Below are 22,643 nucleotides of genomic sequence, written 5' to 3'. Positions count from 1 at the left end.
TTCTGTAGCTTTGATCTGAAAATCTAGGAACTTTTCTGATGTGCAATAATTTTTCAGTAGATCTCCAAACTTCTGTGAAATTCTTTACATTTCACTGTAGATTCTTGGACTTTTCTGAAGGTCTGCGAAGTTCCCTGAACATTTACCAAAATTTCCCTTTCCCAAAATGGATCTGAAAATCTTTAAGCTTGCTTGAAGTTTAGAAAATTTCTTTGAACATATTTCTGAAGATCTACTTTCTCTCTTGTGAAATTTTCTGAATTTCTGAAAATTTCTTTTAATTTCTGTAAAATTTTCTGAAGTTTTGTAGTTCTGTTCTCAAGATCTACGAATTACCCTTAAGCTCAAAAAATGTCTCAGTAGATCTCTTAACCTCTCTGAAGCTCTAACAAACACGTACATACTTCGTATGATATAAACACTGTTTTGTTGACGGCCAATCACACTGGAAAGTAGAAATCAGTCAAATCATACATAATGAATAATGAAATCGGTTTACCTTACTGCTGGATGTCATCAAAACACAAATCAAATCCTTGAAATTTTAGAAGAAAAAAATCAATATTTTCATTTCACTTGCGGCTATTTTGCTGAGTGAGTCGAATGAAAACTAACCACAAATCTATTACGTTCGACAAATCAAACGTCAAATCTAATCATCATGTCGAAAAAGTGTGAACGCATTCAAACATTGCATCCGACAAAATTATCGAGCAGTCTGCTCGAACTAGACCAACAAATCAGATAGTCTAAATGTACCTTAAAAAGTTCTCTCTAAAAAAAATTCGAAATTATAATCTAAGTGCACTGTTCTTTTCAGAGCACAGATGTCAAAACAGACCATTAAATTTTGTTAAAACAGCAAGCCTAGAAGAACTGCGTTGAAGATTTATTTCTCCATGGGTTCTTATGGATAAGATAACATAGTTCTTGATAGAGCTGAAATTAGGGCGAAACAGCTTTTGTAAACAATGACTTCTCTCGATGATTTCTCGAAACTCAAGGCACGCCCACGCCAACCAACATAACCAACTGGAAGGGGAAGTCTTCCCCTACCCGATGGTGACGTTGATTTGAGTGGGCGAGCTTTGGCTTTCTAGAAGTCATCGAGAGAAGTCATTGTTTACAAAAGCTGTTACGCCCTAATTCCAGCTCTATCTAGAGTTTAGGTATTTTCTGTACCAAAGTAAGACGCTTTTCGTGTACATTGTAAAGTGATGGTACCTGACAATCGATTTCAATGTTTAACTAATTTTCGCCATAAACATTAATGGGACAGTTATGCCGCACAGAGGGTAGTGCATCGCCAAAACAATTGTTGTCTAATATTCACCGCTTCATGCACGCTAAAACTGCCATCGGAACGCTTGGTGCTAGCAAACGTAGCTATTCGCAGTGGTTCCACGTCACTAATGAATCACCCAACCACTAATCCATCCTCGAAGTTGTGCTAACACCTCTCATCACCCCCCTCTCACCGACACTTTCGATGACCCCCCCCCCCCCCTTGTTGCGTCCCAGCAGTTTGTAACACAACCCTCCTCCCTCTCTTCCAGATGCCCGACGACGCCAGTAGCACTGTCGTCACTCCGGACGATTCGCCCCAGAATGGCACTTGCTCGAGATAAACATTTGCGAGAGCAAGTTTGATTGGCAATCTAATCTATTGATAAAAATACGACAGAGGGACAGTCTATTCCACTTATATTTTTTTTTGTTCTCAAACATCACTAAGAATTTATGCAACTCAATAAAATTGTGCTAACCTGATATACGTGTAATATGGATGATATGTGTTTAGTGTAAATCCACAATAACTATGTTGTTGAAAAACTTCTCTTCGACGGAGGGCAGGGCACAAATTTCAATATTTAAGGTAATGGTAGTGCAAAGGTTTTTAATAAGTGTTCAAATTTTATTTCGTTCATCATATCGGTTTAGTGGTAAAGTTTAATTAATAAAGTATATGTCACATCAGTAAACCAAAAACGTTCTTTGATAATGATCACACCTTCATGAGCACCACCAAAGGGTAAAGGGTCAACGTCACTCTCCTTAAACCCCCCCTCCCCCCTCCCCCTCAAGTGCTAATCGACCCTAATTGTAGACTAACATTTTTCGAATGAATTCGCAGGTCGCCGGTTCGTTGGATTCCAAATTCGTCACCAAAAAGCTCAATGAGATGGCCCTTTAAGCAACAATAACAGCATCGATCGCATCGGCAGCAATGGATTCCTCTCCTTTCTCCCTCTCATCACGCCGTGTGTCCCATGTTATTTTATTTTTTGTTCTGCTGCGACTTAGTCGAAAGCTTTCAAAACTAGTGTTGGCCATGACCACCTTAAGCGAAATGTTTTTTTTTTAGTTTCCTAGTGTTTGTATAAGTGATAATGTTTGTTACGAAGTACTTCATCGCATTTTGATTTAAAAAATCTACCTGATTCATTTCCATTTTTATTCGCATTTAAAATTTGTTTATTTTTGTTACTGTAAGCACCATTTCAAGTCCTTTCACCACCAAATATTTGTATCGAAATTAGTCAAGAGACTCTTCAAGAGACTTAATTCTTCCCAAAATCTTCAATAATTATTAAAAACAAAAACAAAAAAAAATCAATCGGAGATCCCCGAGGGAAGGAAGATCGCAACAAATTTACAAATCAGCGGTGTGAAATTTTGTGTATATTTACAAGGTTCCATTTTTACCTAGTGATTTACTTAAGAAAGAATAATAAAAAATAAACGAAAAGACACGCACGTATAAATAAATTAGTAAACCTAACAAAAAAAAAATAGCTGTTTAAATAACAATGATATAAAGTAAAACAAAAACAAAACAGGACGAACAAAGTTGTATAAGTAAAAAAAAATAATAATATAAAGAGAGACCATAACTAGGACGTAAGTACTCTTCTACACGTAGTGAGCGTAAACCGTAATATTCCTAGATAAAGTGAACCGATACGAAAGCAAAACAAAACTAAAATAATTTGAATAAACAATAGCGAGGAGATGAAATCTCGACGAAACGAGAACAGAAAACAAAACAAAAAATATCTTTGCATGGTTTTTTGAAGCACCTCCCCCAAGATAACCGGAATGGAAAGAAAGGCCTTGTGTTCTAACTCTATTTTTTAAACTAAACCACGTTAATGCATTAGACTTTTTACTTTCAGAAAGCGCATCTTGGAACGATCACAGATTTGATTGAGCCTGTGTTAGACTGAGCTCGATGGTCTGTGAGCAAATAAGCGACACCTTCTCCGGACCCATCGAATAGTTTTAAGTTAAGAATCCGAACCCCACGCTACACTGTCGCTCTTCGCAAGTCGGTCCCGTTTGCGTTTTTGTCACAACTGTGTTTTTTTAACTTTCATAAATAAACAACTTTGTTCTGTCAGACAGGTTGTTCCATCACCTTAGAAACAATGGTACAAAGCAAACTTAAAATGTATTTTTTCTCGGCTTGCTGTTTTGTGCTATGGGACGGACTTGCCTAGAGTGGCAGTACAATGACTGCAATAAATGTGAACTTTCAAAACAGTAAACATCGTTTTCATTACTTACTGTCTAACCAACGAATCCATTCTCAAGAAACGATCACTCCTAATTTATTTTATACAATAGGACGGTGTCCATCTAACCGGGAAATCCGGGGAAAAAAACGGGAAAACCCAAATTGCACCGGGAAAGATCGTATATACCAGAGGCGTCGCGTGCCTCATTTGTTTACCTGTGCACCAAGCTTTGTTCATTATAGTTTACCACCACATAGGGGAATTTACGTATTCTCGTCAATCTAAGCAGTGTACTTCTATTAGCATTTTCTCAGCGTCACGCACATATATGACGTGTCTGTTGGTTTACATTCATCTGCTGCTTGCTTCTCTATCCATTCTAATCGACAGAATTCTTCAAAACTGTATGAAAGCGTTTTTACAACGCTCCAAACTTCTCAGGTGAGTGTGACTATTGTCGGCAGCCTCTTTTTCTTCGGCAACCTTCCCATTAGAACTGCGTGTTAACCAGTTGTTCTATTATCGGCAACTTGAAATCAACCCCATTTTAGAGTACGTATGCTTCATTTGAATAAAAATCTGGCATAACAGGACTGCTCAAACGTACACATACAATCAGATTGAAACTGAAAGACTAAAGAATCGTTTGGATGCATTCAGGGAAGTGTGTTGATGGGAAAACATAGTCACCCCTATTCTGCGAGTCACGTGACTCTCTCTCACCGGTGAGGTGACTCTCCATTTGATTTGCATGGAGAGTCACCTCACACGAGGTGACAATTGTCACCTCACCGGTGAGAGAGAGTCACGTGACTCGCAGAATAAGGGGGAGTGAAATTAACGTTTAAATTTTGGTTGCCGAAAACAGTCAATGGGTGCCGAAGCCGACATTGACCCTATTAGTTTTTGCTTTATTTTTCAATGCTCCATGAATTCGAGGGACATATTCTCCATTACTATATTAATCACTACCTAACGTAACATTTGAAGGGCCTATCATCTTGTATAAACAAAACTTGTAAGGCCCTTTTCGCGCTAACCGAAGTAGGAGGAACTAGGTTCTGCAGCGTGACGTCACAAATGAACTCAGTGTTAATAGGCTGAACCTTTTTGACAGTTCAGTGGTACTGTTTACAGGCACTTAGTCGTTTTTTCGAAAAAACAAATTCTAAAATTTCCGAATTTTAACTTGAAAATTGTCGAGGAACAGCGCGGTGAAAGGATGTTGCTCGTGGACAATGCAGAAGTGTGGTTTACATCTCACTGCAGTCTGAAAAATTATCGAGAAAATCCACCCAAGAAAAAATCGACTAAGTCCACGTAAACAGTACCACTAAATTGTCATCAGATTGAGGTTAACCCCGACGGTGCAAAACCTAATTGCAAAAATTAACTAATTCAAGCTGAACATTGCATTAGGTCCTAAGTAATATAAGTGTCAAAATCTAGAGAAAATTCATAGTCCCCTGGGTAGCAAACTTGAATTAATCAACTCTTTATTCATCAGAACAACACTATCAGAATGAACTAGGATTGGGCGATCTTGGATCGATCTTTGGAAGATCGATCTTTTTCATCCCGATTTCCGATTTTTCGGATCGATTCTTTGTCCACGAAAAGATCGCAAAAAAAAATCGATCTCTTCTTTCGATCTTTTCGATCTTCAAAAAAAAAGGTGTTAAATTTTTTAAAGTGTATTTACATAGAAAAAAAAAAACGATTTACTCTCACTACAGACTGCGTAGTAAATTTAACGATCATAACGTCAACATCAGCATCGCTCCCTACAATGCGTCACTATTTGCTCCGATATTTACGAATACAGCAACATTTGAAGGTTTGTGCTACCTCCTTCCTGTGCTTATTACTGCTTACCGTCGCGAAAACATTTAATTGAATATTATAAAGGAAACAATTTCTCGGGGTACCAACGTAAACAAGCGTATTGAAATAAAAATTCGAAGATCGATCTACCAAAGATCAATTCTTTGGTATCGATTTAATCAGTAGATCGGTTCTAGAGCCAAAATTAAGATCGATCCGTCAAGATCGATCTTTCTCTGAAGATCGCCCAATCCTAGAATGAACCAGAGGAAACTCATAAGTTTTGATAGGCGCACCGGCGCAACTATCGGTAGTTGAGGAGAGATTCACAACTAACAAGAGAGTGAGAGTGGGCTTTTGCGCTCTCTTTCTCCATTACTCTCTTTGTCTGCAATCAAGTATCCAAGTGCACAACGAGAAATGCACGCTTTGGGCACCCATACATCGTAAATGTTCTTCTAATTTAAACTCACACATTCAAACTGGACTGCAAGTATGATAACGTCCAAAGCGTACCAGACTGCTGTTTCCGTGTTGCTCCCGTTTGACGCGTGACTGCTGAAAGCTTCAATTACAATTAGTGGTGCAAACCGCCATGTATTGTGGAAAATTTGTGGTATGTTTCAAAAGGTGATAGATGATGATGATGATGATGGTCCCACCTCTTACCCCTACAAAGGTTTGAGCTGGACGATTTATCTTTAAGATAATTGAATATGACATTTTAACCAGGTTGGCAAACAAAATCGAACTGGTTTCAGTTACAGATATAAATTCCCTCTAGAGTTTACAGTTGCTTCACAGCGATATAAATGTGGAAAAGCTCAGGCATCCACCTCTTAGTTCGCCTTTTTGTCCACCTAAAATATTCATAAGTATTATAAGCAATCAAGAGTTAATGAACAATCAACAAAGCATCCTATTACACTAGTAACCCCGCAATCTGATGCTATCATAATTTTCAGCAATGTCAGGAAAGCTCACGAACCCCTAACATTTGCCAGAAAACTTACTACTTTTTCAAATGTTAAATTCAGTCCTCTATATCCGTAAAACGCGCGCGAGGCTCAAACCTTTGTAGACTACTTATTTGTAAATCTACTACTATTAAATCAAATATTAAAAATCCATCATCACCATCGTGGCGAACAGAAATAGTTTTTACAGTGCTACAATAATTATTAAAAAGTCATTATGACAGCTATCCATATAAAAAAATCCGTAAGAGATAACTTCGTCAAGATACATAATTTGTCAATTCATAAAAAAATCACTGGATAACTGTTCAAAATACAGTTTTAACGTGTGAAATGCAGTGTCTTTTAAATTCTGTAAGTGTTGCTAAACGTTTGATATGTCTACCCTAATAAAAAATAACCATAAACGAACGATAACCCAAATCATCGAACCATTCCACAAATGGTTTGGATGATACCCAGAACACGTCGTTAAGCAAATTAACCATACAATTTTTATTAGGGTAGGCATCGAATTGAAAACATTTATTCCTTTATAATATAATGAATTTTGTGAAGCACAAGTCAAGAAATGTGGTGTTCTTATTTCAACCACGTTTCTAGTATTATATCTATGAAAGTCACTTCCTCTTTCAATTCGATCACACAAAAATCGAGGCAGCAAACCGTTAACTACTTTAAAAATGAACACCATAGTCAAATATACAATTCTTTGCTTCACCGACAATGATTGTAAGGCGTCTAACATCAAAGTTGAGGAAGTGAATCTATTACATCTCAAAATCAAACGCATTATTTTATTCTGCAAGCGCTGTAATCTCGATATTTGTGTTGCATTGGCCAGAAATAAAATGGAAGGGCAAAAGTCAAGATGAGGAGAGATGATTGATTTGTATAGCTGTATTTTACTGGCAATAGTTAAATCGTTTTTCAGTCGACATAGAATTCCATACTACTTGGCAATTTTCTTGATGACATTGTCAATGTCTTGAACTTAAGTTGGTCTCCCGTATGCGATCAATAGCCTCATAATCAATTACAACAGAGACGTTCTCATTTACTCGATTCCGCGAAATTACCATAAATTTAGTTTTACTTGTATTCAATTTTAACTGCTTATACTTCAACCATCTACTTAGAGAACGCAAATCTTCATTCAAGTGTAAAACGGTATCATCTAAATCCTTAGCTGCAATGAATAACACAGTATCATCTGCAAAAAGATTAATGCCGCAAAATCGTAAAACACGTCGCAGGTCATTAATATACATAATAAATAACAGGAGCCCTAATACACTTCCCTGGGTATTCCCCACGGGACTGGAAACAGAATCATTAAAAACAGTCCGTTGAGTTCTGTCAGACAAATAGCTTTCAAACCATTTATATGCAGTACTCGTAATTCCAAAGCGCTTGATTGATCTTAACAATAAGGGCCTAGAAATTGTTTCAAAAGCGCGTTTAAGATCCAAAAAAACAGCAACAATCGTATCTTTACACTCCAAGTTATTTTTCCACTTCGTTAATACCAAATTCAACGCGGTTTCACAAGAATGACCTTCCCGATATCCCGATTGTTCTGGTATCAACAAACTATTACTATTTAAATACTCCAACAGCTGGCCTTTAACAACAAGTTCTAAAATTTTCTCTAATGTGTGCAACATGTTGATGGGACGAAACTCTTCGGCTTTAATCGTTCCAGCAACTTTTTGAATAGGAATCACTAAGGATTCCTTCCAAATTTGTGGCACATGTCCAGTTTGTAATGATTCATTAATAAGGTCCAGCAAGATGTGGCCAATGACATGAAAGCAATCTTGAATAACTCTAGCATTAACATTATCTACTCCAGCCGATTTTCCTAATGAAAAACAAATAACTCTAAGTTCATCTAATGTGATTGGGTGAAAAACTTCAAATCTACAACTACTATTAACTGGCTGTTTTATTTCGTCAGGTTCATCGACCAATTCAATAGATTGATTAATCAATGAAACGCTATCTACGAAGTAATCATTAAACTTAGCTGAAATTACTTGTTCTGACTGTTCTAATGTGCCATTAAAAGTTATGGACCGCGGTTTGCAATTACTAGGTTTTAATAAAAAATTCAAAATTTTCCATAACTCTTTGCTGTTGTTTTGATGCTGATCAATCTTCCTTTGAACATATTCACAACGAGTTTTCTTTATCCAGCTGGCGAGAGAGGTGAGAAAAGTCACTTGGGATGAACCCGATGAACTCTCACCTTATTCTCACAGTCGTATTAGGTACTGCAGCGTGACGTCACAAATGTACTCAGTGTTAATCGGCTGAACCTATTTGACAGTTCAGTGGTACTTATACCATGTGCCACGTTTTTTCGAAAAATATATATTTTAAAATTTCCAAATTTTATCTTGAAAATTGTCGAGGAACAGCACGTTGAAAGGATGTTGCTCGTGGACATTGCAGAAGTTCGGTTTACATCTCACTGCAGTCTGAAAAATTATCGAGAAAATCCACCCAAGAAAAAATCGACTAAGTCCACGTAAACAGTACCACTGAACTGTCATCAGATTGAGGTTAACCCCGACGGTGCAAAACCTAATTTCGGTGACAAAAGTCGTACTGAAGTGACGATTTTAAGTGACAAGAGTCGTAACCTACGCTGCAGTCGACTGGATGGAAAACCTTAGAGTTATATAAGCGATGGTTGCGGTTTTCGGTAATTTATTACTTCTAAATTTGTTTCAATCATTTTTTTTTGTTTCTTCGGCTTCCTCAATATGGGTATTTTTGGAATCGGAGTGACGTGTAGGAATCGGAAACCCAATATGGCGGCTTCTGGTTGGAGAAACATTTGGAATTTCTGCCAAAAATCCCACAAAACTGGTATTTTTGGAGTCTGGATGACGTGTAGGGACCGGAAATCGATGTTTGAGGTCAATTTGTAATTCAAGATGGTGGCTTCCGGCTGAAGAAAATTTTGAAAATTCTGTCAAATACCCCTTAATATGGGTATTTTTAGAATTGGGGTGACGAGTAGGGACCGGAAATCGATGTCTGACGCTATTTTGACTTCAATATGGCTGCTTCCGCTTGTAGTAAAATTGGGAATTACTGCTAAATTACACACAGTATGAGTATTTTTGGAGTCTTGGTAACGTCTAGGGACCAGAAATCGATGCCTGACGCCGTTTTGAAATTCAAGATGGTGGCTTCCGGTTGGAGAAAACCCTGAAAATTCTGTCAAATACTCTACAATATGGGTATTTTTGGAATCTAGGTGACGTGCAGAGTCCGTAAAACCATATCGGACGCCTTTTTGAAATCCAAATGGCAGTTTCCAGGTAGAGGAAAATATAAAAATACTGTCAAATATCCTTCAACATGATTATTTTTGGAATTGTGTTGATGTGTAGAGACCGGAAATTCATGTCTGAGGATATGTTGAAATCCATGATGGTTCCGGTAGAAGAAAAACTTGGAAACACTGTCAAAAACACCACAATATGGGTATTTTTGGAATCGAGGTGACGTGTAGAGCCCGGAATGCATTGTCTGACGCCTTTTTGAAATTCAATTTGGTGGCTTCCGAATACAGAAAAATAGAAAAATACGGATGGGTTTTCCGTCCTTACACGTCACTCCGATTCCAAAAATACCCATATTTACCCCTCAATTGGACAGAATTCCCAAGTTTTTCTCGAACAGAAACCACCACATTGAATTCAAAATGTCTCTACACATCACCACAAGCAAAAATACCCATATTGAGGGGTATTTGATAGTATTTTTCAATTTTTCTGTAACTGGAATTTCAAAAAAGGCGTGAGACATTAATTTCCGGTCCCAACACGTCACCAAGATTCCTGAAATACTCATAAGGCGGTGTATTTGACAGAATATCCCAGTTTTTATTTAACCGAAAGCCGCCATCTTGGATATCAAAATGGCACCGGGCTTGGATTTCCGGTCGATATACGGCACCCCGTTTCCAAAAATACCCATACTAAGGGGTATTGGACAGAATTTCCAAGTTTTCTCCAACCGCAAGCCACCATCTTGAATTCAAAATGGCTTCAGACATCGATTTCCGGTCCCTACACGTCATCAAGACTCCAAAAATACTCATATTGTTGGTATTTCACAGAATTTCCAAGTTTTTCTCGCACCGGAAGCCGCCATATTGAATTTCAAAATGGCCCCAGACATCGATTTGAGGTCCGTACACAGCACCCCGTCTCCAAAAATACCAATATGGTGAGGTATTTTGCAGTATTTCCAAGTTTATCTCTAACCGGAAGCCACCATCTTAAATTTCAAAACGGCCTCGTACATCGATGTCCGGTCCCTCCAAAAATACCAATATTGTGGGGTGTTTGACAGAATTTCTAAGTTTTTTTCTCCGTCAAAATGCCGTCAGACATCGATATCCGGTACAACATTTCACCAAGATTTCAAAAATAACAAAATTGTGGGTAATTTGGCAGTATTTCCCAGTTTTTCACTAACCGGAAGCCGCCATATTGAGTTTCAGAAGGACGTCAGACATGGTTTTCCGGTCCCTACACGTCACCCTGATTCCAAAAATACCCATATTGAGGGGTACTTGACCGAATTTCCAAGTTTTTCTTTAACCAGAAGCCGCCATCTTAAATGTCAAAATGCCGTCAGACATCGATTTTCGGTCCTCAAACGTCACCCTGACTCCTAAAATACCTATATTGAGGAGTCTTTGACAGAAATTACAAGTTTTTCTCGCACCGGAAGCAGCCATATTGAATTTCAAAAAGGCTTCAGACATCGATTTCCAGTCCCTACACGTCACCAAGATTCCAAAAATACCCATGTTGTTGGTTATTTTGCAGTACTTCCCAGCTTTTCTCTAACCGGAAGCCGCCATATTGAAATAAAAATAACGTCAGGCATTGATTTCCGGTCCCCGTACGTCACCCAGATACCAAAAAATACCCATTTTGTGCGGTATTCGACCAAATTTTCCAAAAACTTTTTAGGAAATAAATCGCAAATAATGTTTTTTTTTACGTCTGTTTCGACTTACGAACCGCCGGTGTGGTTCGTAAATGGAGGTATACATTGGAACCTGGAACCTAATTAAAAAAAAACCACGATTGGAAAAAAAAATCTTCGTCCGCAATCGAAAACAACAAACAGCCAAAACTGAAAGGGCCTAGCACAGGCCGAACATTTTCAATCCATTTAAATGATGTTTTTATGCATGATTTCGAACATGTGAACGCGGATTATGTTTAAGAAAATAATAAAAAAAATTAATCTACCTTGTTTGACGTGAAATACGACTCGAAGCGCATGTTCATAGTAAAAAATAAAAACCTGCGATTAAACTGATAAATGAACCTACAAGAACTGCGTAGGCCCTTTTCGAAAAACAAAGCAAACTGACATTTCGGCGAATGAACACCGAGTCACTTTGCAACTCACCTAAGAATGAACCTCTCACGTCACCCGAGTCGACTGTCGGAATAGAGTGAGAAGAGTCATGTGACTGCGAGGCCTGCGAGGTGACAATTGTCGTCTCACCTGATTCGCCACGCAGAATAACCCTCAAGGTGTTTGGTTCCGGGTTTTACATATTTTCAGGGTAGATAGGGCTACAAAATGGTGAGTTGACAACCTGGAAGGAGCGGAATACCTAGCCCTGGTCCTCACAAGTTCCTACTTCACGCCTCTTCGAGTCATATGATAACAAAAGACTACCAGCTGAAACATGAACACAGCTGGGTGGCGTAGCCTGGGCAATGTTGCCAGTCCGGCAATAGCAAAGTGAAGAGGTGCGACGCGAACACTGGCGCGGTAACCATAGTACGGTGATAGAGGAAATGCTTCACCAAACCTGAGCGTCTGTTCATCATGGAGGTGCGGCTCAAAACGGCGTCTTTTCTCCATGTTAGGAGCGGCTGATCACCGTCCTAGTGCCAGCGTGGGACTCTAAACAAAGCTGGGCACGATGGTCCCCCGGCGAAACAGGGGGTTGGGGCAAGCGCAACAAGCCGCCCTGGAAAAAAAACACAAAATTGCAAATACTGTAGAAAGAAATGCGGATCGGAACAATCGGTACAGACCTAAGCGACGAAATAAGGACTACGATTAGAAACTCGGAACATGGAACTGCAAATCGCTCCGCTTCCCGGGCTGCGATAGGTTAATCTATGACGAACTTAAACCACGCAACTTCGAAGTCTTAGCACTGCAGGAACTTTGCTGGACGGGACAAAAGGTATGGAAAAGCGGGCATCGAGCGGCTACTTTCTACCAGAGCTGTGGCACCACCAACAGCTGGGAACCGGCTTTGTAGTGCTGGATAAGATGCACCAACGCGTGATTGGTTGGCAGCCGATCGACGCGAGGATGTGCAAGTTGAGGATTAAGGGCCGTTTCTTCAACTACAGCATCATCAACGTGCACTACCCACACGAAGGGAGACCCGACGACGAGAAAGAAGCGTTCTATGCGCAGCTGGAGCAGGTGTACGACGGCTGTTTGCAACGGGACGTCAAAATCGTCATCGGCGACATGAACGCTCAGGCAGGACGGGATGCCAAACAGCCTGCAGGCCGTATCGAATGACAACGGCCAACGATGCGTGAACTTTGCAGCCTCTCAGGGTATGGTAGTTCGACCCAACATTGAGCACGGGACGCCGGAGTTGCCCAGGACTACGCGCAGCAGCTGGAAGTGCACTACCCACGGAAGAGCAGCTTGGCGCAGCTTCTCTTGAAGATGGCTGGAGGGACATCCGTTCAGCCATACGTAGTACTGCTGCAGCGGCACTAGGTACTGCAATCCCGGACCGAAGAAATGACTGGTTTGACGGCGAATGCAAACTGTTAGTAGAGGAGAAGAATGCAGCACGGACGAGAATGCTGCAACACCACACGAGATTTAATGTGGAGCGATACAGACAAAACTCGGTTTTCCGAAGGAAAAAGCGTCAGCAGGAAGACCGAGATCGCGAGGGGATGGAAAATCTGTACCGCGTAAACGACACACGGAAGTTCTACGAGAAGCTAAATAGTTCCCTGATCTTCAAGAAGTTGAGGAGGAGATCGGTCGGCTGAAGAACAACAAAGCAACTAGTGTAGATCAACTGCCAAGTGAGCTATTAAAATCATTAAAATACGGTGGTGAAGCACTGGCTAGAGTGCTGCACTGGGTAATTGTCAAGATTTGGGAGGAGGAGTGGATGCCCAATCTACAAAAAGGGCGACAAGTTGGATTGCTGCAACCTGGGAGGGAGAAACAGACTCGGAAAATGTGAATGTCAAGTGAAGCCAGAAATGAGCTGTCACAAACTGTCAGTGGGAGCCAGCAGTACAAAACATCAATCAATGGGAAGTATTGATATCAAATACAAAATATTTTCTTGCTTGAAAACAATTTGCACTGCAAAATTTTCGTTTCTTCAGTTCAGGAATCGGTATATAATTTAGCTAAATTGTAGTGTATCAAGCATGTTATATCGTAAATTTGATAGTTTTCTCAAAATGGAGGGGGTTGTAGAGATATTCAGGTACGGTTACTCTAAATTTTCGGGTTCGTGTCGGGTACGAGTATACGAAGAAAATATTTTTGAGTTCGAGTAAGGGGTATTATTGGGTACGGGTAGCATCGAGGGGCACGCAAAAACTTCAACTCCAGCACAGGAAGCAGCCGTAATTAAATTAATTGCATTAATTACAGGGGTCAGGTCGGGTTCGGGTTCTTGAAATTTTTATGAATTGGGTACGGGTTTGGCTCGGGTATTCAAATGTCTATATCTGACCATCTTTATGGGATTGTTTGTTAATGTGATGTATTGTTATTGGTAAATAAAGGAAATGCTTAAAATATTCACACATTTATTCATCATTTCATAACAGTTGGTAACAACAAAATTTCAGCTCAAATCAAGTCAACACACTTCGGCTATCAAATTTTCTTTTCCTCATTTTACGAACTCTGTTAGTTTTCATTTTGAAGAGCAAAAATCTTTTAACAAGTTTGAATTTGATATTATGGCAATTCTGAATTTGCAGCGGCAGCGTCATCAATGTCTTTTGTGCCTGAAGGATTACACTACTAATCCTTGAGCCCGAATGAGTTCCTTCGTTACACGCTGTACCACAGACCGGTTCACTTTGTGGTTCGAACTTTTCCTCCAAATCTAGATCGTTCCTGGCGACTTCCGGATCTGAATCCTCTTCAGTGTTCTGTTCATCTTTTTCATCTCCAATAGCAACCCATTCAGGCACCACAGCAGCAAAGTTCGCGTAGTTATGATCCAGAAGAGCCGGCGAAGAGTAGAGGGGACGGGATTTATAAAAGTTCAACAACCGATCGCTCTCTTCCGGTTCGTCTTCAGGAGGTAGCAAGAAAGCTTCAATCGACGGAATGGCATCTTTTTTTTTTTCGTTTTCTTCCCATTTTTATCGACGCGGAAGCAGTCCTCTAAGAAATGGGCCTGCAAATAATAAAAAAAGATCATAGCAACATTGATAAAATGCAAAACACTTGTACCGTCAACACTTACGCTACGGACTCGCGAGCTTGGTTTAATTTCGCTGGTTCCGGAATCCATCCGACAGAACTTAATCCATTGGGATCTTGTGATATAATCAGTAGGAAAGCGCAAAAAACCCAATCCAGGATAATTCCTGCTGTTCCGGCCGCAGTATTTCATCTGACACTTCATTTTGGCTGATTCACTACGAGTCCCTACAAGTGATGTTTCAACTCAACAGGTTCTGCAGAAATCAGACACTCTCGAGTCCCTTTAAAATCTAGAAGGAAGTTACGGCAAGGTGATGCACTTTCGTGTCTGCTATTCAACATCGCGTTAGAAGGTGTGATCAGAAGAGCTGGGATAGACACGAGTGGCACGATCTTCAGGAAGTCCATCCAGCTTCTTGGCTTCGCCGATGACATTGACATCATGGCACGGAACTTTGAGACGATGGCGGAAACGTTCATCAGACTGAAGGCTGAAGCAAGGCGGATTGGACTTGCCATCAACGCATCAAAGACAAAATACATGAGAGGAAGGTGATCTAGGGAAGACAATGTTAGCCTCCCACCCCGAGTTAAGATTGATGGTGACAAAAAAGAGGTGGTCGATGAGTTCGTGTATTTTGGCCGCCGAAAATTATACCAGCAGAGAAATTCAAAGACGCATTATGGCAGGTAATCGTTCCTACTTTGGACTCCGGAGGACGCTCCGGTCGAATAAAATTCGCCGCCGCACGAAGTTGACTGTCTACAAGACGCTGATTAGACCGGTGGTCCTTTACGGCCACGAAACCTAGACTATGCTCGTGGAGGACCAACGCGCCCTTGGTGTTTTCGAACGGAAGGTGTTGCGTACCATCTACGGTGGAGTGCAGATGGATGCCGGAACGTGGAGGAGGCGAATGAACCACGAATTGCACCAGCTGCTGGGAGAACCATCCATCGTCCACGTTGCAAAAAATGGGCGACTACGGTGGGCTGGGCACGTCGTAAGAATGCCGAACGCCGACCCAGTGAAAATGGTTCTCGAAAGCGACCCAACAGGAACACCAAGTAGAAAGCGACCTGCGGACCCCTCGCAGACTACGAGACTGGCGAAATGTGGCCATGGATCGAGTAGAGTGGAGACGACTTCTTCATACTGCAGAGGACAACAAGGCCTTAGTCTGATTGGTAACGTAAGTACCTATCTGAGTCTCAGGTGTAAAGGCAGCTAAATCGTTATCGAAGAAAGTTCTCTGCGGAGTATAGAGAATGATACGCTCTGAGAAATTGCACTTTCAAGGGACACTGTTCTTTCGTTCCACTTCGCGGTAAAGCGTTCCCCTCGTCTGTTTTTAATTTGTTTGAACATCTTTTCTCCTTTATTACACTTTATGATCGAAGATAGTTTTTTTTTGTTTTGTTTCAATGTTTTCTTTTCATTTGTCCAAGAGTACAGTGGGTTTTCTTTTCGTTTTCTCCTGCTTTGTATGGTTATAATTTAAAATGATTTCCGTTCCTAAATTCCTAATTGGATTTTACTTGTATTCTCAGCAGAATTCTGATATTTTTACAATTGTTATTATTACTACACTATCGTGTTTTGCGTTAAATTAGCTACGGGCATTTTACTTTAACGTTTGGTGGGGGTGGGATGTGGGAGGAATATACAACTTAATAATGGGATCCTTTTTCGCGCCACTATTATTTTAACTGCTAAGACCCAGCGACGTCAGTTGGAGGGGATGGATGAGGGGAGGGGAGAGGGGGGACATTTGCACTACAGTCTAAAATTTAAATAGCATTAGAACCGGATTCAAACTGACAGTAAACGTAATAGTACAAACTAAATAAAAAGGAAAAAGAAAAGAACATCGATCAGCAGAGCAGTGTTGCCAGGTAGTTCTAAAGCCAAAACGAAGCACAACAGTTTCAGTCACCCAATTCCGCGTTCCCCAATTCGGTTTTTCTTTTACATCATAATAGTAGTCAACAACGAATCAAAATTATGAAAACAGTGTGAATGCGCTGCGGGGAACCGCCGGAAGGGGTCCTTAGAATATCATCAGTATGCTAATAATGGTAGAGTCTAACTGTTCTCCAGATTCAACTGATGCTGATACAAGCGTACTAACAGACCTCATTCACATTTGGATTTACACATGGGCTTACCTCCTATCGTTCCCTGTACCACCTGCCTCGGGGTTTCCGCAGCTTTCGCGGGGAGTATTTGATCGGACCCGGCGTCGGTGGTCGGTCCTTGATGGACTTCCGCTGCGTGGGGGTATCACATTCCAACGCCGTCGGATCTTCGCACTCCAGCGACGAGCTGGCCGAGTTCAGTTCTTCCGAACAGCTGGGCGACGGGGAACCGATGGAAGCCCCGGAAGTGACTCCGTTGAGCTTGTGTTTCTTTTTCTTCTTCTTCTTCTTTTTCAGCGGCTTCCCAGAGGAATTGACATGGGCGCTGGTGAATATCGATCGTTTGTACGTTTTGACGGGAGTCCGCGAGGATGATCGGGTTCGCATGGTGGTCGGACAGTTGAGCTTTTCTAGGCAAACGACCGGTTGGAGGGTGTCGGATTTCCGTTTGCTGGGAGGACCGGCCGCCCCGTAGCTGAGATGGCGGGTGGTATTCTGGCGGGCGCGGGAGGCTGGTCGAGACTGTCGCGTCGGTTGTGGTTCGGGTGGTGGTTCGTCCTGTGCTTCCGTCGTGGCCGGTTGCGGTGTTGCACTGCTGTTCCGCTGAGATCCGGGGGGAATGGCCAGGGGGTCTTCGATGCACTGCATGTTGATCAGAGTGGACGACGTCGTATCACAGTCATCGCTCACGAAGATGCTCCGGGAGCTGATCGAGTCGCACTCCTTGTCGTCGTCTTCTACCGTCACAGTAGCTGGACAGGAGGTGCTGCTGTTGTTGGTGGTGGATTTGCTGCCTTTTCCGGTGGCGATGTGATTTGGTACCGGGAGAGCTTCGCTGCTGGAGTTGGTGACGATGGTGGTTGAGCTCGACGACGAAGGCAGAACGTTGTAATCGACCCGGGTCATCGTGGTGGTGGTCTTTGTGACGTACTTGCTACTCGGTAAGACCCGACTACTGCTGCTGCCACTGCTGCCGAGGCGACTAACCGACCGGGGAATAGTAGCTTCTTCCACCTTGCTAGGAAGGGGAGTGTGTCCGCGTTCTTCCTTCTTGGGTACCTCAACGACTCCTTCCTCTTCCTCATCCTCCGTCAGAAGCGAATCCATCTTCCCGTTTGGTTCCTCGTCGTCCAACATGGTCATCGTGTCTTCGAACTCATCCTCATCGTCCTCCTCCTCCACTTCCTCGTTTTCCTGCTTCACCATCGTTGTATCCGCCGTCAGGGCACTGATCTGCGACTCCTCCGTCGATGACTTCCTCGATCCTTCCCCATCCACAACAATCACACTTTCCCCGTTTTCCTTCTTCACCTCACCCTCATCCTCCTTCTTCACCTTCAGCTGCTGCTGTTGCTGTTGCTTCCTGGTCACAATGCGCTTCTTCACGTTGGGCCATCCAGTTCGGTTGATTCTCTTCCGGAACAGTCCCAAGTTTCCGCCTCCTCCCCCGTCAAACGACTTGATCGAAACGGCACTCAGGGGTCGCGGTTTCCGATCGTACTGCACAATTTTCCGCACGATACTTTCATGCCGGCTGACCTGTTTCAAACTGAGTGGCGGTTCCCTATCACAGGTTCGTAAAATATCCGCCAAGTTCTGCTTCAGCGGCTGCTTCACCCCAATTGGTACCGTCTTCTTCCGCAGTCCAAATAACGGCTCGTCCTCCTCGCTACCCACACTGCTCAGAAAGTCGTCCAGCTCTTGGCACATGGCTTTGTAGTTCACAAAGGTATCCTCCATCACTGGAGGATCGAACTTGATCTTCTTGGCACCGTGATCTTCCTTCTCCGTGACGGGATCACTTCCGCACGAGGACCGTATCTCATCGCCCAGCGCCGAGTCCGCTTCCTGACTGCTGTTGTGGTGCGCTTGTATGGCTGCCTTTTTCGGGCTGTAGGCGGACGGCGTCGGACTTGGCGGCGGCAGGTTGGTGGTGACGATCGGCACGCTGGAACATCCGCTGAATGTGCGCCGTCGGTTGTGCTGCTGCTGCTGATGGAGCAGACTGAGAATGGCCAGTGTTGAGGCATGCTCTCGGGGGCTCTTCCTCGGGCGGTCCGAATCGACGAGGAGTTTCCGCTTCTTCAGCGGCAGGGCCAACGGTTGCTTATCGTCGACGCCGCCCGAGGTGGCGGTTGTCGTTGCGTTGTGGCCACCACTACTGCTGCAAGTACTGCTGCTGCAACTGCTGGCAGAACTGACGGGAACGGCCGTTTCCGGCGTTTTCGACTTTAGCCGGTAGTTGAGGATGCAGCAGTTTTGCTTCACCGGAGGCAGCGGCCCCATCTCGTATGGCAGTTTCCGGTATGCTGCAGAAAAAGGGAGAAGAGAATGGGTCGAGTTAGTTATGGTCCGCTGTGGCACCTTTTTTAAATTTGTCGATGCTTTTGCGTCTCCATCACGACGCATGGTAGTCTAGTCTCATAGGAGTATTGAGTGAAACCCCAAAACATGATAACTTCAGAAAAATATAATTCGAAAACACTTCGCCGATTTTTTACACAACAAAAAGCCTAAGTTTTCAAGGAAAAATATAAAACATATTGCGCCCTCTGTCTACAAACCGTCCAAAGCTTAAAAAACAAATACAATCAATGTTTTTCAATACGAAATCCTAGTTTTTTTTTTAATATCACTAAAAGGTATTTTTAATTATAAGTGGTTCAAAAGTTATGATTAAAAAAAATGCAATTGTTGGACCACCCTAACTGGAAATGGTCACCCTAATGGCAAAATAAAAAAATACGGGTCTAATATTTTGCGATAAGGAACAACACTACAAATTTTTACGAAATTCCGAGAACCACTATATCGTTTTGCCAAAGATTAATTTATTAGTTTTGAATTGTTTTATCTAACAAAAATTAAAACAAAAAGGATCGTAGTTTATGGACAACCCCCCCAATAGACTTCATTTCAAAAGGTTTTTTTTCCAGAATTTATTCAAAGCTGCTGATCCCGTAATGGATGCTTCAAAGTTATTTTCCTAAAACGCAACTCACCGGTATTTCCAAAGTACTCGTACACTATCTCCGAGCAGTCGTCCTGTCTCTGGAACGTCTCGTACCACGGCTCCAGCGACGGGACCCGTTCGAACGCGAACCGATACGGTTCAATTTCCTTACAGTTTTTCCTAAAATTACTCCATCGGAACACCCCCATCCCATCCTCCTTCCCCTTGTTGACGTAGTTGATGATGTTTTTGCCGCAGTTCGACAGCTGCTCCTGGTGCTGGTAGGGCGAACTGGGCGATGACCTCGTCGCCAGCAGAAGATCGTGTTCGTGCTGCTTGTGACTGGTACTGCTGGTCATCGTAGCCGGTGCCGGTGTTTTGGCCCGACACCGCTTGCCACGGGCCTTCGACGACGACGACGACGACGACGATGGTTGTTTGCCGTCGTTGGCTCTATCGGCATCATTTTCTACTGCTGCGGGGCTTGGCTGGATGGGGGCTTCCGGAAATCGCAACCTGGATCCCGGATCAGGAAACTTGTAATACTCGGCGTTGTCCTGGAGAAGCGCTGCCGGTCCACGGGCCACTCGTCGCGATCGCGGAGCAGCTTCCTGATCGGAATCCTTAGCTGCCTTTTTGTTGGGCGATTCCGGTGGTAGGAGTTTCATCGACGTCGTCCGCTTCCTGCACGAAGGAGTGCCAGCCTGTTTTCGCATGCTCAACGAATTCCGGTGGTCCAACTCACTGCTCGGAAGGTCCTGGCTCAAATCTCCCGGTCCCATCTCGGACGTCGTGTGACGATCTTCGTCCGTCTGGTCGTCGGAACTGTCGTCCTTCTTCGGAAACATGAAATTCTCTGCTTCGTCGTTCAGTAAACTTAGTTCAGACTGCCGAACTCGGCGGATTTTCACAATCAGTCCATTTTTGTTGGATTTGCTAGGGCTGCTACCTTCCTTGGAACCCTTCGTCGGAGATGCCGGTTTCTTGTTCTTCGGTTTGGGATCTTCAATGACCTTGTAGAGCAGGGGAGACTTGACCGGTGGCCGGGCTTGCGGTGAAGGTGCCCGCCACTGAATGCCGCGGATTTTAACGTCCAGCGGTCGCTTCGGAGATGCGGGTTTCTTCTTCTTGGATTCGTTTTCACTTGCTTCCTTGGCGGTCTTTTCCAGAATACTCTGCATAATCTCCTCCTGGGAAGCGATTTCGTCTTCCCTCGGTTCTGAGTAGTTGACCCGTTTGGCCGATTCCCTCCGAACTCTTGGCTTCCGCATCGGTCCGAGCGTCTCGTCCAGCAGACTGGTGAAATCTTCGTTCAGATTGGCCCGCTTCGGATTCTGCCGCAAGCCCAAACTGATCCTCTTGGTATTCTTCGGATCCAGCCCTTCGCATTCGAGCATTTCCACCGGATGATGCACCACCGCCGGTTTGAGGCTGGACCCCTTCAGTCCCATTCTGTCCGCTGCACCGCGTTTCGATTGACGATCTTTCTCCTTTTCCTTTTCGCTCGGGCCGTTGTTGATTGGTTCGTTGTTGAGCACTTTCATCTCATCAGCCGGTGGCTTTGGAACTACCACCGTCGACGGAACGGGAACTGCCACGACGCTGTTGAGATTGAGGATCGTCTGCTGCTGGAGCTGGCGGGCCGCTTTCACCTTCTGATGATTGTGATGGTTCAGTGTATTGTGAGGATGATGGTGGATCGCTGATCGTCGCCCAAACATTTGCGTTTCGGCCGCGTCCGTTGGTGGTTTGGATGGTTCCGGCGGAAGGTCGTCGTCGTCGTCGTTGTCGGCGCTTCCGGCTGCTGGCGGGTCGTCTGGTGCTAACGAAGTCGGTGCTGGTGCAGATTGTGCTGCTAGTGCTGCTGCTCTACGGGCTTGCCTTCGACCTGCGTACGTGCGTTTGGCAGGAGGAGATCTGGTTGATGATCCGTGTGATTCGGGATCTTCGGTAGCGCAGATGATGCGGTTTTTGTCTGCAAGAAAGAGGACAGAGAAATAGGAGAAATTGATTAATGCATGCTGCTCAAATATGAAAGGTGAGATCTTGTGCGCCACGGGAGTAGACAATGGCCTTGAAAATTTTCAAAAATGTGGAACTTCGAAAAATTGAAAGTTTATAACAACTTGAATAATATTCTCGAGGGGGACGACTCTATCCAAGATGCTGGAAATTGTGAGATGCACGCACGCTTAATAGATAGAGAGAAGATTGAAGACGATTTTTTGAAGATTTCTTGCGATGTGAGTAGATGGATTTAGATGCTAGAGATGAAAAAGGATTTGTCGAAGATTGATTCGCTAGCGTGAGATTTTTCGACCATCCAAAATCGAGATTTGGATGTGTCGCACTTCTCGAATATTCTATAGAATTCTAACGAGAATATTTGTGGAATTTCGTGGAAAGTTTAGTATGTTAATGTCAAATAAATGCTGACAAAAATTCTAAGGAGTTCTGATCAGAGAACTACAAGATATATTCTGAAAGAAGTGCTAAGGAATTCTGAGATTATTTCTAGACCAACAATTGAAATAGGCGGAACAACCAAACGTAAACAATGGCTTTAAACGCAAATTCCTCGAGAATCAAAAAAAAAACATCCAAGCAATCTAACACCGTCGTCTGATAGAGCAAACTTCCTTTATCGATTGGCATTGTTAGTTTGCGTGCGTCCTATTTCATTTGTTGGTCTAGATTTCTGAGTATTATTGCTAAGGTAGAGGTGAGGCGAAC

The 22,643-nt window shown here is 43.0% G+C and overlaps 2 protein-coding genes across 8 annotated transcripts in view; one reads left to right on the top strand and one right to left on the bottom strand.

The window, feature by feature from the left end:
* Nucleotides 1-3,333, top strand: part of Pfrx (6-phosphofructo-2-kinase) — a 98,663-nt gene extending 95,330 nt beyond the window's left edge. For 2 of the 7 annotated variants that reach the window (XM_065227249.1, XM_065227294.1), the window contains exon 9: nucleotides 1,557-1,923. In XM_065227249.1, coding sequence (XP_065083321.1) covers nucleotides 1,557-1,628 — 72 coding nt within the window. In that variant the 3' untranslated portion in view covers nucleotides 1,629-1,923. Of the gene's footprint in view, nucleotides 1-1,556; nucleotides 1,924-2,134; nucleotides 2,954-3,176 lie in introns of those variants that run through there. The other 5 variants (XM_065227267.1, XM_065227257.1, XM_065227286.1 and 2 more) reach the window with 5 other exon arrangements.
* Nucleotides 3,334-16,165: 12,832 nt separating this feature from the next.
* chif (chiffon) overlaps nucleotides 16,166-22,643 on the bottom strand; it is an 80,328-nt gene continuing 73,850 nt past the window's right edge. Inside the window, exons 5-6 of the mRNA XM_065226913.1 lie at nucleotides 19,960-21,885; nucleotides 16,166-19,266 (exon numbers count right to left, since the gene is read on the bottom strand). Of these exons, the coding sequence (XP_065082985.1) occupies nucleotides 16,991-19,266; nucleotides 19,960-21,885 (4,202 nt within the window). The 3' untranslated portion in view covers nucleotides 16,166-16,990. The remainder of the gene's footprint in view (nucleotides 19,267-19,959; nucleotides 21,886-22,643) is intronic.

The sequence above is a fragment of the Ochlerotatus camptorhynchus genome, unplaced genomic scaffold (assembly GCF_037179485.1).
Source record: "Ochlerotatus camptorhynchus isolate MF236.1 unplaced genomic scaffold, CSIRO-AGI_Acam_v1.1 ptg000022l, whole genome shotgun sequence".
Taxonomy (NCBI): Eukaryota; Metazoa; Arthropoda; class Insecta; order Diptera; family Culicidae; genus Ochlerotatus; species Ochlerotatus camptorhynchus.
This window is presented reverse-complemented; position numbering and strand designations above follow the sequence as displayed.